Here is a 19689-nt window from a genome sequence, read left to right as displayed (position 1 = left end):
GCCCAAGTGTCATTTAGTAGGTTCAGTCCGTGATCTCCACCAGCCCCTCTAGACTCACTGTTTCAGATAAAGCTCTCATCCCAGGCAAACCATCATTAAAACCAAAGCAAACATCAGCTTCCATCCACACAAAGAGCCCCATCCAGGCTTCTGACATGAAGTTCTCTACCTGGAAGAAGTGCTCTTTCTCCTGTACAAGTAAATTTAGCTCTGGTTATCCCACAGGAATTGAGCTGGGGCTAATCTTTGCTTACTTCTAGTTATGGAGCCCAAAAGCCTGTGGCCATCAGCACTGATCATCATCTTGCATATATGCTCCATTTTTGGTGCATGGATGTTTTAATCTTGCTATGGAACTTGGCTATGTCATTGGTTTCAACATTTTACAATTTGCCCAACATTGCTGCTTGTTTGGAAACAGGGAAGAACAGATTGATCAGAAATTCTCTTAGCAATCTCCTTACACTTTTCCTTCACAACTTCTCTTACTCTGCATGAGGTTGTAGCTATCTGGATTTTTGTCTTTTCTTCTTGACTCCAATTTCAAAACATTTGGGAGTACTGTCTTACACAAATCTTTTTGTTGTCATTTGTTCCCAGCACAATGCCTTGCACAGTCAATAACTATCTGTTGAATTAAAGTATACATCAGTTTATGAGACACTCTCCTGGCAATTAGCCTTATACACAAATTTATGTCAGATGGATAATTTTCTTCCCTAGAAATAATTAGACAGAAACTAGAAGACCTCTTAGGAGGGATATTATAAAGCAGGGGTTTTCATACTCTTATTTTGTTGCAGAACTCTTTTCCCTCAAAAGAATCTTATGCAGGATGCTAATCAATAAAACAGGTAAAGGCAGAGCTGTTCTGGATGCCACAGGGGTGATAGTCATAGCAACTTGACTGCTCAGCCTTCATCACCCAGCAACGAGGTCAAGGTGGCCCCACAGAGAGTTGTCTAAAAATTGTTTTCCAAACTCCCATCCTATAGGGATTGAGAGGTTTGTCCAAGTTGCTTCTAGGATCTATAACAATTCAAAGTAAATAATTCCTAGCAGTATTTCAAAGGAAGAAAAAGAAACATTAAAAAGTAATAAATTACACTTTTTGAAATGTAGTGCTATATCATTTAAAATCTTCTGTTGGGGGAGGGGAGGAGTATTCATAATGAATATATTGCTTGGGAAGAGGAGACCAGTACATTATAGGATATTGGTGTTGAATGAGCTCTGAAGCACATTTGCTTGGTGAAGATTCAAAGGCACAAAAATACTGCATAATGCCTCCTTACCCTTCCTTCTGTGATGACCATATTCCACTCAAGATTCTGAACAGAATTTGAAGCCTAAACTAAATATGCTCTAAGAGCCATACATAGCTTTGCTCATCATAAGATTGTAAAGAAAAAATATAGCCAAACGTTCAAGACACCCTCTTTAAAATTTGATAATTTCCTCTGAAAAGGAAGAGAATGTTCAAAATCAAAGAAAAACATATGAAGAAAAGATTCCCGGAAGTACAATACAGTATGAAAGTGGATTAATTAAATAATGGCCTTAGCTCAGAAAGCTCAGCACAAAGGTCTGTGAGTGATCCCTCAGAGGAAAAAGCATAAGAATTTCTGTTGCCTGAGTTTCAACACATCTTGGCGGTAATTGGAAGATCTGATGCTGCTTATCGTTTCTAGTCTCACGGAGAGCGGCTGAGCATCGACAAGTATTTGCATGTTAGCAACCTATGCATGGCGGCTTGTTTCGTTTCATTCCACAAGGCACTGTGCCAAGGGAAGAACTACAGTAGTAATTTCTTTCAAAGTCACTGTCAAATCTCTGCTTCAAGCTTCTATCTGGGTCACCAGAGGCCAGCATACCTTTTGTGTAATTCAGAAACTAGGACTTGAGAGAGTAGGTTTGAGAAGTATTGACTCAGGAAATTTATATTCTCTGGACAAGAGGAGAAGCTCAAAGGAGAGGCAATTTGGGATGTTTTCAGCAAGGATACTTGGATTTGCCTTTTCTGCTGTATTTGATTTGCACACTTAAAATTCTCAGCAGTTCATATACTTGTAGCCTTGAAGAATTAAAATTGCTACAGTAAACTTATTTGAACATCTCTTTTCCTAAACCATATCGCATATGTTGTAAAATTCCTTATGCCTTAATCTCTTTGTGTCTTAGTTTTGTTATTTGCTACATGAGTTAGTCTAGGTCATTGATGCACCCTCTTGAGTCATGCTGAGATGGGCATGGGTTTTGGCATCATACAAACCTAGCAGCACCACTAAATAAAGTATTTCATCTCTTTCAATATCCAGATTTCTTTATTTGTAAAATCAGGGTAATACTTCTCAAGGTGATTGTGAGAACTGAATTAGTCACTAGCACTAGGCCCGGCACCTGGCAGATACCCCAAACAAACTAGTTTCTTTTAATTCAAATCTTCTATAAATCTATTGCTTTGTCAGGATCCCTTTGAGGTATATGATCAGTGTACTAGTCATTTTTGACAAAGATTGCAGCACATATATACCATTACCCGTGGTCATAGAACTAGCTGGGAGAGGGACTCATACCACTTTTTTAGTCTAATAAATCCCAACACTCTAGGAAATGATAGATAACTCTTTAATTCCCTTTATCAGGCGAATCAGTGAAGGGTTTATCTTCCCTTCAAAACTCTATCAAGCCAATACTGTAGCATTAATAACAAAACACACACCTGCAAAAGGTCTAGCTGAACTTTTTCCTCAGAGAGTTTCAATATGGCAAATGATCATGATGATAATGAAGTAAACAAATTCTGGGTTGACCAAGTTCATGCTAACAGCCGTAAGAAAGCAGTCATTTGACACTTAGCTATAAATCCACAGGAAAAGAACATAGCTGTTGTGTGAGGCACACTTATTTCTTATCAGAAAGCATCACATGTGTGAACTAGAACGTGTGACTTTAGGGAGGCCAGCTCATATCACTCAAAGGCCACTTACAAGTATTGTCAATGCTTCCTCTGACAGTCTCCATGGGATGATGCTGACTTAGAATAAACTAACTCTGACCAACTTCGGGGGCAAATCACTTATGGCTTTTAAATATATCAGAAGGATGCCAATAAGCAGAAATTAGTTGTAACAATTTATTAGCTTTTATATTTTACTCAACAGTTTGGAGTTCTTCATATTATGTTGAGTTAGGAACAAGGGAAAAATCATCCTTACCTGGGGAATGGAGTTCTTTTGGAAGACCATAACTTACTTATCTTTGTCATATCAGGTGGCAGAAGGAACTAAAATTCATTGAGCATCTTCCATGTACCTACATTACTGATTCTGATCCTTGTAAAGAGTACTGTGACGTGAACGTGGTGACTCTACGTCATGATTGAGGAAACTGAGGCTGTGAGAAGTCTGAAGAGATTGTCCAACCACCAAGTGAACAACAGCAGAGCCTGCCAGCCCATGTCTCTCTCCCTGGGGTCGTGTTCATATGACGCTCCTCCCAGAGAGGAAAAAGTTGAGGCAGAGGATAAGAAACACATCAAGAGGACACATTAAGGAGAAAGGAAAAGTAGAGAGACTTCAGAGGGGTCCAATAAAGGCATGTCAGAAAAAGCATTAAAAAGAAAAGAAATGTGTGCAGCAGTCAAAAGAAGGCCTAGGGGAGAAGAAAAGCAGAAGGGCCCAACCCACTGGGGAGGAAAAATCCAAAAAAAAAAAAAAAAATATTGGCTAGCTGCCTGGCAGCAAGCACTGCAGAGAGATCTATATCCACCAGACAGATCCACCAAATGAAGGAATCTGTGAATCATTAAAAAAATGTTTATTTCTTTATGCCACAAATGATAAAACAGTTAGTCATAAAATATGAGGGTTTTTTTTTTTCCCGGAGTAATTGCTGCAGATATTTTCAGCCATTTATCCTAAATGCTCAGTGTTTAACTATTGAAAGGGAAATGATGTGTTTTGAACCAAAATCAACCTCCAGTTATCCACATGACATGCTGTATACTTGCACTTAGAGATTAATTCATCTGCTGGATGGTCAAAGTTTAGTCAGCATTGGTGCTGACAGAGTTTGGACAGGGACTCTATCCTCAGAGAAACAATAAAAGTCACTTATCACTTCTTGCCCCCTAAAAATTATTTTCCTTTGTTACTAATTTCTGCATAAATAGAAAGGACTGTGGTCCGAGTCAAGAAAATCAAGATGCTCCTGGAAATGTGATCCCTAATGAACATCCTTTTGTTCCAGCAACAGTGTTTCTCAATGTTGAAAGGGACACACACACACACACACACACAGCCCTACAAGTAGTTAAGTCGCCATTCTACATTCATTCTATCTTTGTGGTAAGTTAGACTCGTTAGGGGGGATATTGATTGGTCCCCCGGGTTATGTTCCTGAGAACATATAGCAATTCCAACTAAACATTTGTTTGTTCAAAGAACAGCCAAGCTTCACTGCTGCCAGAGACCTAACTGTCCAGCCTACGGGCATTACATAGAAAGTGTTTTCCTATATGTCATCCAAAGGAAGAAGAATTGTAAATCTGCAGTTCTGCCAGAGATGAGGGCTAATATTCTTGTTCTAGAATACCTGGAATCTGTTTACTTGGAAAAATAATCAAGAAAAGTTCCTTATGATGTCACACAGTAAGGCCGAACTTCAGGAATTTGAAGTGATCTAATTTTTACTTTTATAAATAGTGTATTCTCCTGGAAAGAGTACTTCGCCACAGAAAGGGGGAGTTGAGGAAAGGAACTAAAGCAGGGCAGAGCCAACATTACTGAGTTGGGTACCATGCTGACTGCTTTTTAGATATTTCCCCATGTAATCCTCAGAAAAACTCTGTGAGGTATTTTTTTCAGTGTTTCGACAATAAAATATATATTCAATGATTTTTGAAATATTTTACCCCAACCTCATTTTCTTTTTTATATTTTTAAATTTATGCCAGTTATAGAAGAATATACATCCCGTAACACATCTAACTTACTACGGAAGTATACAGAATAAAAAAGGAAAGCCCTTAAGTTACTCAAAATCTCTCTCTGCATTACATAATAATTGTGATCAGCGATATACCACACCCCAGACATACCTCAGTCTGTTTTTTTAATTATTTTATTTTATTTTATTTTATTTATTTATTTTTAAAAAAACAATTGTTAATTAGAATCCTTTACTTATTTGTTTTAAAATGTTTATTTATTTTTGAAAGACATTGAGAGCACAAGTGGAGAAGGTGCAGAGAGAGAGGGAGACAGAGGATCCAAAGCAGGCTCTGCGCTGAGAGAGCAGACCTCCTCATGCGGGGCTTGAGATCATGACCTGAGCCAAAGTCGGACACCGAACCGATTGAGCCACCCAGGCGCTCTCAGTTTGGGGGTTTTTAAAAATTGACTGAGATCATATTAAAGATACTACTCTACACTTGTTTCTTTCACACTCAAAATGTCTTGGAAAAACTTACAAGTTTGTGCTTACAGATCCGACTTACTCTTTTACATAACTGTTTAGTGCTCTGTGTGTGGTGTGGACACATCACAGTTTATTTAACCAGCCCCCCTCCATTTGTTTCCAATTTTAAACTACCATAAACATTGCATTAACAAACATTCTTTGGATGTATATAAGAAGGGTATTTTAACAGGTAAGAAAACAGAGATTACCGAACTTTGTTCAAAAGCACCTAACTACTAAGCTGCAGTGCCAGGACTCTGAGAAGCCTATGTTCTTTCTGCTCTATGTTACTATTTTGAGTCCTTTGTGTCCATGGGATTGAAAAATGAAGTGTGTCCTTTAAATCACTCACCCCTCCTCCTAGCCGCACATCCTGATGGCCTCTCAGAGACTGTCATTACAAGGCTAACAGGTAAGGATAGGAGAAGCTGGCCCCCATTTTGTTACATTAACTTACGGATGAAATCCTAATAAAGTTACTTGGAAGAGACATGTGTTATCAGAGTTTAAGATGAGAGTGCTCTCTCTCTCTCAAGGAAGATACTTGAAGGAAACAAGGAAAATTCCTGCTTTTCAGCTGGATGGGTCATTAAGGAGGGAATCGGGATTGAATCCAGCAGGAAGCACATTTCTTAGGTCCAGTGCTATAGAGTCTAGTCAGCCTTGGGCAGAGCCACTCTGGATACCCAGCGTGCCCTCCGGAAGCCCCCTGTAGTAGGGGGAGGATTCTGAACATTTATTAAGAAGAAACCAACATTCTTTCCCTCAGAACTTCTTTTTCAGTTAAGAAACTTGTTCTTGAGGTTAAGAAAACCCTCCGCTGCCTTTCATATACTTCAGTCTGAGACTGGCTCTGGGTCTGGGAGAAGAGAAATGCACAGAAGGGGGTGATGAGAGCAACCCGTCTGTCAGCCTTCTGGTCCTTTTGCAAACAATGCCTGTCACCCTTACTGAGAGGCTAGGAGTGCCCCTTACAGAATAACATTTAGGAGTAAGTTCAGACTCCTCAGAACAGATAAGTACCTCCTTCCCTGCACCATACCGCATACCATACTTCATAAAATGACCTACCAGGGCCTCAAAGAAGCTGGGCTAGTTCATTCCTCTCCCTTCACACATACGACTAAGGCCCCCATGTCACCTCAGAGAGAATTTCTTGATCATCCCATATGCAGCGACTTCCCCGACGTCATTCTTTATGCCATTATCCTGCTTTATTTCCTTCAGAATCATTCACTAATTGAAACTCTCACACTTCTCTTTCTTTATTTGTTTATCATCTGCTTTCCCTCACTAGAGAATAAGCTTCATGAGAACAGGGGCTTATCTTTCTCTGTAGCTATGATACCCCAGTGCCTAGAAAAAGTACCTGGTACACAGCAGGTCACAGCAGAAATTGCTGAAAAAGTTCCATTCCCATTTTTTCTAACACTGTCTCTTACTATAGTCTGGAAAAATTCCTATCATCTTGAAAGGTTCTGCTCAAATGTCACCTTACTTAGGATGTCATTCATTCATTCATCATTAAGTGTTGAATGTCCACCACGTGATAGGGGTTGCTAAACTTCATCTGCCCATAGCCCCTTTAATATCTCAAAACTTTTTTTATGGCACCCCTAGGCCGAAAGGAATACCCAACACTTCCATTGATTAAGTAGTTAGGTCCAAACAACTCAATAGGTATTTGCACCCTCACAACAGCTATTTGAAAAGAACAATACACATACTTGAAAGAAAAATTAGATTTTATTTTATTCATAAACAACCAGGTTTACTTGCTAATGGTAAGTTTGCACTCATTAAATATTGGAAAACTTCTTAAAGTATGAAATCTGACTGGACAATGCCACCCTCATCTCCTGTCCCACATTGATTTTCTCTCGGTACTTGCTTTTTTATCAAAGCTTCAGGAGGACTGGGTTTGGGGCTTAGTCTCCAACTTTGCAAAGACAAGATGTCATAGAAAGGAAGACAGCATGATCTACTAGTTTGCTTAGGGCCCAGCAGGTATCAAGTATTGCTAGGGTGCCTTTGAATGTTTGAAAAATCCCACAGCAGCCCTGTCAGTTTGCCGTGTTCCCTGGCACACAGTTTCAGAAGCATGTTGTTGGACACTTCCTGCTGGGCACTGGGTGCACACTGTTGAGAAAATCAGACATGGCCCTTCTGTGACCTCTTAGCACAGAAATCTCTGCCCACTCATCTCTGGGAGGGTTCTAGAAGAGATATGGAAATGTGGCTTCCCGACTTTAGTCTTAGGGGCTTTTGGTTTTTTAAACAACAGTCAAGTGTGAGAAAAATAAGATAAAAACAGAGAGGGAGGCAAGCCATAAGACACTCTTAAATACAGAGAACAAACAGGATTTCTGGAGGGGAGGTGGGTGGGGGATAGACAATCTACATGGGTGATGGGCATTAAGGAGGGCACTCGGTGGGATGAGCACTGGGTGTTCTATCTAAATGATGAATCACTAAATTTTATTCCTGAAACCAATACTACACCATATGTTAAGTAACTTGAATTTAAAAAAAAAAGAAAAAGAAAGAAAAGAACTTAAGGGCACCACCAGCTACCACAGGCACCTTGGCCTATTATATTGCTAATTGTAGTCACTGTCTCCTAAATGTCAACTCTTGTTAAGATTAAGGATGGTGACAAAGAAACAGTTTATAAGTAACACGGTATTAGTCTAACTTTGAAAGTCCATTTAAAATGCCTAGTTAAGATCAAGGGGCTCAGATGTGAGGGCTAATTTGAGTCAGCAAATTAGGGCCCCCCCTGGGAAGATCTGAAACCTAAATGACCCACTTGGGTTCACACCTATTGTTTTCCCCAGTAGTATCCTTCATCTTTTCTTCCAGAGAGAGAGAGGGCCTTGCCCCCTTGGACTGTGAAATGGGAAAGGTTGGATGCACTACATCCTTAGAAATGAAAATAGTCTGCTTGAACCAGCTAGAAATAGTAACAGAAGGTCGTGTGACTAAAAGAACTAGGTGAACATCATGGATACTTTCTTTATTGATACACCTTGTCTACAGAGTGATTAACAAGAACATCTTAAAAGTATGTGAACTGATTTTTCAGACAATGCAGAAAGCTAAGAAAACTGAGGAGACATTTTCTCCTCCTCAGCCTTGGAGAATAAGAACCCAGAGAACTATGTAGCACCTACAAAAAATAGAAAAAGAGGGTGAATCTTCGGAGAAGTGGTTCAGAAGAGCCCCAGGAAGCTGCCAGGTATTAAGGGTTGACCTGGAGGCTTACCGGACAAGGGACCCTAGAGTTTTTCCAAACAGGTATTTAAAAGGGGAATATTTAACTGAATTGCCCTGAACTTCTTAGTCTGAGAAATTGGGATGGGATTATGAAAAGATTCTTATGAGACTTTTTGTTTGTTTTTTTGGCAATGTTGCTTCTGTCATGGCCAAAAGTCAGAAAAAAAAAAAGCTTCAAAGATTTGAAGAGTTTAGATTCTCATACAGAAATTCAATGTCAGTTTGATTCTACAAGCTATAAAGAGTTGGCTTTGGTAACACTATGGGTTTTAAATAATATTAGGTCAGAGTCTTAGCCTACATCTGTCCATGAAAGTGCTCATAATGATAGCAGGGAGATTGTGGGCTGTTTGTGAAGAGCTTGAAGGACAGGGTAGGCAGACATCTGCTCATGATGCTTTAGGCATTCATCTACTTAGCAGAGTTTGGATCCTTTCCATGATTTTAAAAGCCATAAAGAAACAGAATGGACATTATGGAGATTCTTAAATAACATTATGGTATTTAAAAAACAGCCCTGATGTATAAGATATCACGATAATAAAAGGGATAAAGAAAATCAATGAGCTAAAGTATATTTCCATTAAACATTTTTTATACCATTTATAAAACAAACTCTGTCAATACCGTTTTTAAAAATGGAACAACTGTAGCTATTTGATTCTTTTAACCAATTAGCAGTTGAACTATGTGGCACCTAGTGTCCTCAGTGGAAAGAGAAATGAAGTAGGCAAAATTTTCCCCTTAACAATTACTCTTACTCCCAATTATCACGCCTTCCAGTTCCCTGCATTCTCCCTGGTCGGGTGTTAAAAATATACTTTTCATTCATCTTGGTCTCTTGCAACCCATCTCATCAGTACTCTGGCCATGAGTCACCTCCAATGTGAGTTTTCTTTGTTCCTGCCCCAATGCATCGCCATACCACTGGACTAAGTCCTAAATCCTTCTGACCTTGTTCTCTGTCACATCAAGCTTTTTGGCCTCAGCTGAGCCCCTTCCTTGCCCCCGAACAATTCCTTATTTTGCTTTGCTGGCTTCCACTTGATTTACCTAGGGGCTGTTGTAGGCCTTCATGCTCACTTCTTCAAGTTCAACTCACCTTCTTCACTTTCAGCAGGTGACGGAGAAAACTCTAAGGGAAGTTTGAGCCTGTGCATCTGGAGCAGTCTCACCTTTTCTCTTCTTCAAAATCTTTTTATACCCTCAAATTTCCTCTCTCAATTTGCTTCTATATTCTCAGAGTGAAGCATATGTCCTTTGCCTTCACCAAGATTCCTCTTCTTGTCACCCACTGTCTCCTTTGGGACTGGGGCATCAAGTATCCCCTTACCTTCTCATATAATCAATCTCTCCTTTTATTATTTACTTATTTTTTTAATGACTATTTGTTTTTGAGAGAGAGAGAGAGAGACAGAGCATGAGTGGGAAGGAGACATAGAACCTGAAGCAGACATAGAACCTGTGCTTACAGCTCAGAGCCCAACGCGGGGCTCGAACCCACAAACTGCGAGATCATGACCTGAGTTGAAGTCAGATGCTTAACCACTGAGCCACCCAGGCGCCCCTCAATCTCTCCTTTTAGATCAACTTATTTCTCAAGGTTTGCTCACTGAAAACAAACCAACTACCCACCTACCTTTATGTGACTCCATAAATGATGAGATACCTCTGTGAACACTTGATAAGAATAGCTTATACCCATCAACTCCATTTTCTCATTGATACTCTTTTTTTTACCCCCTGTGATTTTGATTTTGTTTGTTCCTAGTACACTATAGAAACTGTTCCTCAGCAGGGTTTTCTCAGTCTTCAACCTGTTGGCAACATTTATCCTACTGAACACCTTTAGGAATTTTTATTTCTTCTGCTACTTCTCTCACTGTGCCTGTTGTGGTTTACCTGGCACTCTAGTTCTCTTTCTATCTGAATATAGACATTCACCAAAGTTCAGGCTTCTCTCCTCTTATGATTCTACCTAAGGAACTGCTTCCAAATCTTCAAATTTTATGCATCTTATTTCTGTTTCTATGGCTTGTGCTTTGATCTCTTTCCTGAGATCAAATCCTCATTGCACAGTTGAATATACCACCTACAAGTTCAGCCTGCATGTCAAACTCAATAGTGTCCCTAAATCAAATTTGTCATTTCCCTCTCCCAAGCCTTCTCCCAACATTCCTAATTTTGATAATGGTATCCACCATTTTTTCAGAAGCCTGGGTATCCATTACATATTAAGCAAATTTCCATCATGTGCTTCATATGTGTGAGTCAATAGTTCCAGGCACTAGAGACAAAGGAGGGAACAAGATGAATAAGGCTCCTATCCTCATGGAGTCCACATTCTAGAGTGGGAAAACAGAAAAAAAAAAAACAAGTAATCAAAGAAGATAAATTTTGGTAGAGATTAGTGCTACAAAGAAAGTCAAAGTGCTATAAAGGAAGCAACATTGACTGTTGTGAGAGATGGGATTGGGCAGTGGGACAAGCATATCAGATAAGTTGGTCAAGGAAAATACTCTGAGGAGGTGGCATTTGAGCTGAGATTAGAATAAGGAAAGCCAGTCATGTAGCTAGTAAGGAAAGAGCTACTCTAACAGAGGATAGGCCAGTTTAAGAACTCCAAATATACACACACCTCTGTGTTTCCTTTATTCTCACTCCAACTTATCATTCTAATTTAAATTGCTTGTTAAGTCTTACAAAGTGACCTTAATTTTGATCTCTCTTGCATCTATTTCTTTTTGGTTTAAGCTCTGATTGCTTCTTGTTCCCCATCCATTTCCTGTTCCAGAGCATCTCTCATATCACTACAGAATTAATCTTTCTGAAGTGAAAGAAACTACAATATCATACTCTTGCTCCAAAGCCTCTAGTGATCCCCTGTTATTCACTGAACTAATATAAGCTTGGAACTCTAACATTTAAATTTGTTCAAGGTGTAACCTCAAAATATCTTTTTAAAAAAATTTTTAATGTTTATTTATTTTTGATAGAGAGAGACAGAGAATGAGTGAGGGAGGGGAAGAGAGAGAGAGGGAGACACAGAATCCGAAGCAGGCTCTGGGCTCTGAGCTGTCAGCACAGAGCCTGATGCAGGACTCGAACTCACAGACCACGAGATCATGACCTGAGCTGAAGGTGGACGCTCAACCGATTGAGCCACCCAGGCATCCCTCAAAATATCTTTCAATTCTTTTCTTCAATAATGCTAGCCACAATCCTATCCAAATTCATATGTGGAACATACCTTAAACATTTCTGCATCCAAAGTTGCCCATCGTGTCCCCTCTGCTTGGACTATCACCTCCTCAAACTCATGTGGACCAGTCACAGCCCTCCTAGTTCTCTAAGCCCTATCTCAAATCACTTTTTCCTTGAAGACCCTTCAAATGTCTCTCCATTTTTAACCCACAAAGAACTTTATCCCTTTCTTGCAGCATTTGTCATGCTTTGTGCTAGAGTGTGGTTATGTGCACAACTATCTTCTCTCTCTGCATCTTGTCCTTTATCACAGATGTTTTAAGACAGTGACCACATGTTATTTTTCCTTGTACTAGTGTAGTACTTCATACAAGGATGGCACTGAGCAGTTTTTGTTGTATGAATGAATAAATGAATGAATGAATGAATGACTCTGTCAAATCTGCGTTTAACTAATACTTATTTCATGAGGACCCCAGTGGTTTCCCTTTTATCATTCCTCTTATTGGTTCTCGAGACACTTAGATGTGAAACGTCAGAAAGCAGAAAAGAAATACAGAGTCCCTGTTTTGAAACAGCCTAGTTAGTTATAATCTGGCCAGGCGATTCAAAGTTTATATTGAGGAGAATTAAAAGTATGTATTTTAAAAGGCTGCATCATCAGTATAGTGTGAGAAAAATAACTCTTTGAAATACTAATTGATTGCTTGTTCAGAATACATAAAACTGCTTGGCATTATTCAGTTCTTAAAATGATACATGATCATAACCGCAGAAGCAGAACCTCAGTACTTACCACATTACTGCATGTTCTATATCGGATATTTCTTCCCTCACAGCTCCTAGGTCACACACACACACAGAAAAAAAAAAAAGAAAAGAAAAAAAAAAAGAAAAAAAAGAAGAAAAAAGAGGAAAAAAAAAGAAAAAAGAAAAAAAACTCATTACTACCTGTGACAGGCTCAAAATTGAAACTATTTTGTCACGAGAACAATTTTCTCTTAATACTAATGTACGAGTCTCTTTCTTTTCTTCCGAATGACAATGTTCTTATAGAAATTACTGTCAATACTAAACAAAGCAGTTCTCAAGAAGTTGTATATATAAACTGATTTCTCCATGAGAGCTGAAACTAAGCATTCATTTTCCTTCAAAATTTTTCAAGATAAGTACTTATACTTTGTGCTTATTAACCAAATAAATATTAATACAAGATTTTCTGAAAAATGAATCCTGTCTTCTTAATTATTTCTGGTATTAGACTGAAGAGATATTTCACTGAAAAAAACTTAGATCTGGAGCATGGTAAAAATGAGACAATATTCAACATGTCTTAAAATTACACATCTAAGGACATTAAAACTTACAGTTCTTAAAGAATTATTTTTACTTCTAAAATACACGCTCATTGGAGAGGTTTTGGAAAAGAAAGACTACAAAAACGAAATCCCCCATAGTTGCCTTATCTGAAGATAATCACTGTTATTTTGACTTACTGATTTCTTCTCAGTGTGGAAGAAATTACGTCACCTATACCATTTTGCGGTTTGGGTTTTCTTTTCCCACTTCAGCTTTTTGGGAAGCATTTTCCCACACTATGAAATAATTTAAAGATACGGTTTTGAGAGCTACATAATATTCCGTTAAATGAGATAAAGTAATTTGTATAACCATTCTTTCATGACTTGCCATTTAAGTAATTTCCAATGAGGGGGTTGATAAATGATGGTGTGATAAACTATGTCTATATAAAAGTTTTATCCAAGTTTCTGACCGTGGCTGTAGGACAGATAAATTTCTAGAAGGGGAATTACTGGAGTAAAGGGAATGAACTTTTATAAGACTTTTGATAAATATTGCTAAATTGCATTCCATAAAAGTTGTACCATTCCTTACTCCCATTAGCAATACATGGGAGTTTCCATTTTACTGAATTTCTGTGACAAAACAATTTTTAATTAAATATTCAATGGTGACACTTAAAACAGGGACAAGTGGTAGTCTGCCCTTTGCAACATAAGTCATACTTTTTACAAAATGAGTAAAAATACAATACAAAATGCTAAGAGAATTATTATACTAATAACTAACAGTTTGAAATTCCAGGTACATTTCTAAGTTTGGTATATGTATTAATTTAATCTTTTCAGGAACCGTGGGAGGCAGGGTACAATTATACTCTTTTTAAAGATGAAAAACGGAAGCTCAGGGACTTTGAGTAACTTGCCAAAACCACACAAGTGTTAAGTCGTAGAGCTGAGATTTGAAACCAGACCATGCAGTCTCAGAGCTTACACTCCTAACCATGATGATTTTCTACCTCCTCATTTACTTGTTTATTCAGGAAACAACCACTGAGCTCCTGTTATGTGCTGCACAATGTGTTTACTTCTGGGAATACAAAAAAGAATGGCTATAACTTTGTCTTTGGTATTAATAAAACCACTCATGTAGTTACAATTCAGTGTAGGAAAAGCTAGATAATATTGGTGTTAGGTCTTGAAGATGTCATCAAAAAGAAAATAGCATCTGAAAATACAATTGCACTAAGCCTGTCTTAAAGACATAGAAAGGTCCCAGGCCTGAAGACTTGACTGTGACCAGACTGAGAATATTAACACACATTAACAATAGAACATGGGAAAGGAAAGGAAGGGTTGGCCAGGCATTATAATCCTAGAAAAGAAGAGAATCACGGAGATACATGGTTGTCGGTGCCCAGCCAAGCAGTGTCCCAGGCAAAAGACCTATGAGTTTCATGTCCTCCAGGTCCCATTGGCAAGGCTGTTGCAATCACAATACTGATGCATCATGATAACTTAGCTGATGCCAATGAATGTTCTGTTTATCCCAGGGATACCCCTCCTTAGGATGCCATGTTGACCAAGCAACTTGCCAAGAGTGATCTGGTTTCTTAGGACTGCTGAGAGGCAGAGTGTGCTTGTCATGCTGACGTGGGTGTTTTGGTCCATGTGATAGTTCTATTTTTCATTGTAAGTTAATAAATAAACTAGCATTCTAGTTTGAAACATTAATCTCATGGGCCAAGTCATTGTCCACATCCAAGAGAAGGATCTGTTCTTGCTGTGATTACTGAAAAATACCATATTTCTGAGTCTAAAAAGATAATAAGTAGGTTCCAGTTGATGGTACATTTACAAGGTAATGAATTCTACAACCCAGAGGCCTTTGGTGGCATGCCATTTAGACCTTGGTCTCGGTTGAATGTGGTAAGTTTTTCAGTTGTGAAATTCTAAGTACATGTGACATGGTGTAATGGTTCAGAGTACCCACTTTGAAACCAGAATCCTCATTCTGGAATCTTGATTCTCTTCTGCGGTTTAAATATCTCAGTTTTATCATCTGTAAAATGGGATAATATTACTTATTTACTGGAATTATCATGGGGATTAACTGACTTAATATTTGTGGAGCACTTCTAACAGTGCCTGGCACATTATATAAACATTTGGTAAATTAATTGTGTAACAGAAATAAAAACATAATAGATATTGAAAGAGGGTTAAGGAGATATATATATATATATATATATATATATATATATATATATATATATATATATATAAAGGAAACCACAGGAAAGGCACAGAGGTATAAAAAGATATGGTTTTGTTTTGCTGGAGTTTGGGATTTATGTGGGGAATCACAGATGAGAGAAATACCTTCTAATTTTGAACTTGGCAATAGACAAAGAGGAACCACTGAATGTTTTAAAAACAAGAAGATACAATGATGACTTCTCACTTTAAAAAAGTGAACTCTGGTGTTAATCATTAAGACCTTAAAGTTCTATGTTTTTCACCTCTTTTTATTTTCTTTTCCCAACCTTATCTCCCTGAAGGAATAATGAAAACAATACTAAATTAGGAGTTTGAGGATGTAGGTCGTAAACTTGTTTTTCTCCTTGCATAAGCCTGTTGCCCTCTCAGGGTCTTACCCTTCTCATCTGTCAAATGTATATTGGAATGGTTGGGCACAAAGTTGTGATCACTAACTGAGATAATTTACAAAAGCTCTGTTCAAATGCCAAAGGATTATTATAGAGATATCATTTGCTAAAAACCAAACCAAACCAAACAAAACAAAGGCAGAAAAATACCTGCTTCAATAACTTAAATGAGCCTTTCCCCATATATTTTCAATTACGAACACACATTTTAAAAGCATCCTTGAAAGATAGATGTGAGCACATAATATCAAACATTGATTTAAATCCTTCTTATTTAGCAAAAATAAAACAACACAGAAACATTTGCTGCAATTTCCAAAGAATATCCTATAATTGTCAAACACCTTATCTTGATTGACACATAATTTGTTTCCCTGGATTAAGCCTTCCCTCTACTAAATAGTATTACTTATTTACTGAAAGCTTATTTCATTTAATCAACTGAAATATGACATTAAAGTGGTAATGCTGGATTTTGGAAATGTCCTCATTATTGAAAGTCATTATCAGATTGTGGGTAACAAATGTAATTCTAGTCTCCATGATATACTGAGTGCCTTCTATAGGTATTTGGTCCAGGATTACATATTCTGTGTACATTATCAATAAGCTTCCAACAACTCTGAAAGGTTTTATTACTCCCATTTAATAGATGAGAAGATTGAGGCTAATAGAGATTAGGAGGCTTAATGAAATATCCACAGGAAAGAAAGAGCCAGGGATTGGAACTCAGATTTGTCTAAGACAATTAAAAAAAAAAAAACGAACAAGATATGCTTAAGATGTGTAAAATATTAATACTAGATTAAATGTGAGAAACCAAGCATAGTGTTGGTCTGGGGGTTAAATGCACCTTATTGTTACCATGTCAATTTATGAGCTACTCTTCAGTTCTGGTAAATTCACTTCTAGTAAGTAAAGGATACCGAGACTCACATCGTATATCGGGAACATCTCCAAGAAAACCACACTCCTCTATAAAATGTAACATGAAAGAACTTCAATGCAGAGAAGCTTACACTTTTTAAAAGTTCAAATTTATTATACCTGCATATAAATTTTATTTAAGTTAATGAAGTGACTATTCCACCATAAGGATTTAATTTGTGCCAAGTATGAATTTCTTCATCCGAAGCATTTATCTGGGCACAAAAGCCTCATTTGAGCATCATGCAGTAAAGAATATTTTCTTCCTTTCTTAACAGTTCATTGGTATAAAACAGCCAAATGGTTTCTTTCACATTTAAACAAAATAAAATTCACCCCTGGGAATGAAAACAAACAGAAATTTCAATCCAAAATGGGTTCCAAAGCAAGTTATAGGCCACTGATAACAGATATTTTTAAGTAAATGCATTTTCTCATTGCAAACAATAGAATGTTTTCAGGACTGTGTTTAGTGAGCTAAGGACGGTACCAGTTAAGGACTCAGAACTGGTTCAAATATGAAGGAACAAAATATAAATATTCAAATATATTCCAAACTGAATTTGTGCACACAATTCCTTATTTATTCATTTAAGCACTTCACTCCTAGCTAGTCATTTATTAATTTTGACTTAATTCCTTCTGTAAAAAATGGTAATCACCTCAATCACAAGCTAGTATTTGTGAATTATTCAGATTTTAACTCACTTATAATGAGATTAGTGTAAGCTTAAGGCACACTTTTTTGGTTTCTCATTAACACATAACAAGCCATCCAAACTCTTCCAGTTCTTAAAACCCTGATAATATCTTAGTTTCAATTGCCATAATTTAACAACCATAGAAGAAATGAATTACCATGGAAAATTAAAAGTTCTCTTTCCAGGCGTTAGCAATTTGTTGGTTCCCCACTTCCCCACCCTCCCACTTATATAATTTAAGTCCTTAAAAGAGGGAGGCATATTCAACTTATCTCTCATTAAGAATTAAAAAATTGGGCAAAACATCAATTTTTACCTCAAGGTTCTCCTCATTTTCCTCCCTAGGCAAACAGATTCTTCTGGAGACATAACGAGACTCATTCTTGGTGTCAGTGAACAAGTTTTGGGAAAATGTGGTAACTGTGTATTTAAGACTCCATAGTTCTTAAGGACAACCACTCAGGAAGCTTTGCCTTTGATTTTGGAAAAGCAGAGGGCTGTTCAGTAAAACCAGGTTACTGTATTTCTTGGAATACCTCTTGTCTTTCAAATACGGACTCATGGGCAAAGAATTTTAAAATATGAGCATTCATCTCCTTATGTCTCTCTTTTTTTTTAATTATTCAAAAGGAAACCATGAGCTCTTCACAAGACAACAATTCAAGCTGACAGAAAGACTCTGGGTCCTTTAGATTTTGGATCCTAAAGTGAGTATAGATTAGACAAGACAAGCAGATTTACAGCTGAAAACACGACATCATGTACTATTGGTGCACGGTTTTCCTCTCTTGCTTCAATTTGAGCATTTCAGTATTCACTGGAGCTATCTTGCGGAAGGATGTCCCCAAGAAGCCAGTGAAAGCACTTCTACATTTCAGGGACTTTTTACAAAGACCTCAAGAGGAATAACAAATTCTGAGAACACTTAAGAGGACCAAGTATAAATGCACTGTTGGGCTGCTTTTCATTTTCCACAGACACATTAGTGTAAGAGGTTCTTTCAGGAAACAACACTTGATACCAATCAACTTGCCATTAAAAAGGAAGTTACGTGAACCTCTGGACCCTGCTGTCCTCAGATGCTCACTGTCCTCATCCATGGGTCAAAATGGATGCTAAAAACCTATGATCTAGAACTGGAGTCTGTGCATCATCGGTGGTTGGTGGGGATCTTGCCTGGCATGGGGGAGAAAATTAGAGGACTGGCCACCATAGTGGGCTTCCTAAGTTCCACGTTGTCTTTCCTTTAGCTCTGTTACACTCTTTTGCTTAGAAAAGCAATTCTAGGGGCGCCTGGGTGGCTCAGTCGGTTAAGTGTCTGACTTTGGCTCAGGTCATGATCTCACGGTCCGTGGGTTCGAGCCTCGTGTCGGGTTCTGTGCTGACAGCTCAGAGCCTGGAGACTGTTTCAGATTCTGTGTCTCCCTCTTTCTCTGACCCTCCCCTGTTCATGCTCTCTCTCTCTCTGTCTCAAAAATAAATAAACATTAAAAAAAAGCAATTCTATAATTCTATGCATTTTATTCCATGTTTATATAATTATTATTTAATTATTATTTTATTCATGACAATAAAAATGAGCCTTGTTGATGTGGAAACTTTATTTGTAGGTGCTTGGTCCCAGCAAGAGGAGTCAGTTCAGCACCTTCTTCAAAAAATATCTACAGGGGTGCCTGGGTGGCATAGTCGGTTAAGCGTCCGACTTCAGCCAGGTCACGATCTCGCGGTCCATGAGTTCGAGCCCCGCGTCAGGCTCTGGGCTGATGGCTCGGAGCCTGGAGCCTGTTTCCGATTCTGTGTCTCCCTCTCTCTCTGCCCCTCCCCCGTTCATGCTCTGTCTCTCTCTGTCCCAAAAATAAATAAAAACGTTGGAAAAAAATTAAAAAAAAATATCTACAGGGGTGCCTGGTGGCTCAGTCGGTTAAGTGTCGGACTCTTGATTTCAGCTCAGGTCATGATCTCACGGTTTGTGAGTTTGAGACCCCGCATTGGGCTTTGCATTAACAGCATGGAGCTTGTTTGGGATTCTCTCTTTCCCTCTCTCTCTGCCCCCTCTCCCATCTCTCTCTCTCTCTCTCTCAAAATAAATAAACTTTAAAAAATATCTACATAAAAACAAAGTAGAATGGTAGTTATCAGAGACTTGGG

The 19689-nt window shown here is 38.2% G+C and overlaps 1 protein-coding gene across 6 annotated transcripts in view; it reads right to left on the bottom strand.

Annotated features, from left to right (window-relative positions):
• Positions 1 to 19689, bottom strand: part of ADAMTSL1 (ADAMTS like 1) — an 890060-nt gene that overhangs the window by 311919 nt on the left and 558452 nt on the right. For all 6 annotated transcript variants that reach the window (XM_043567319.1, XM_043567318.1, XM_043567320.1 and 3 more), the window contains one exon: positions 12740 to 12785. In XM_043567319.1, coding sequence (XP_043423254.1) covers positions 12740 to 12785 — 46 coding nt within the window. The remainder of the gene's footprint in view (positions 1 to 12739; positions 12786 to 19689) is intronic.

This window comes from Prionailurus bengalensis, chromosome D4 (genome assembly GCF_016509475.1).
Source record: "Prionailurus bengalensis isolate Pbe53 chromosome D4, Fcat_Pben_1.1_paternal_pri, whole genome shotgun sequence".
NCBI classification, from domain to species: domain Eukaryota; kingdom Metazoa; phylum Chordata; class Mammalia; order Carnivora; family Felidae; genus Prionailurus; species Prionailurus bengalensis.
The sequence above is the reverse complement of the archived record's forward strand: the minus strand, read 5'-3'. Positions and strand labels throughout refer to the sequence as shown.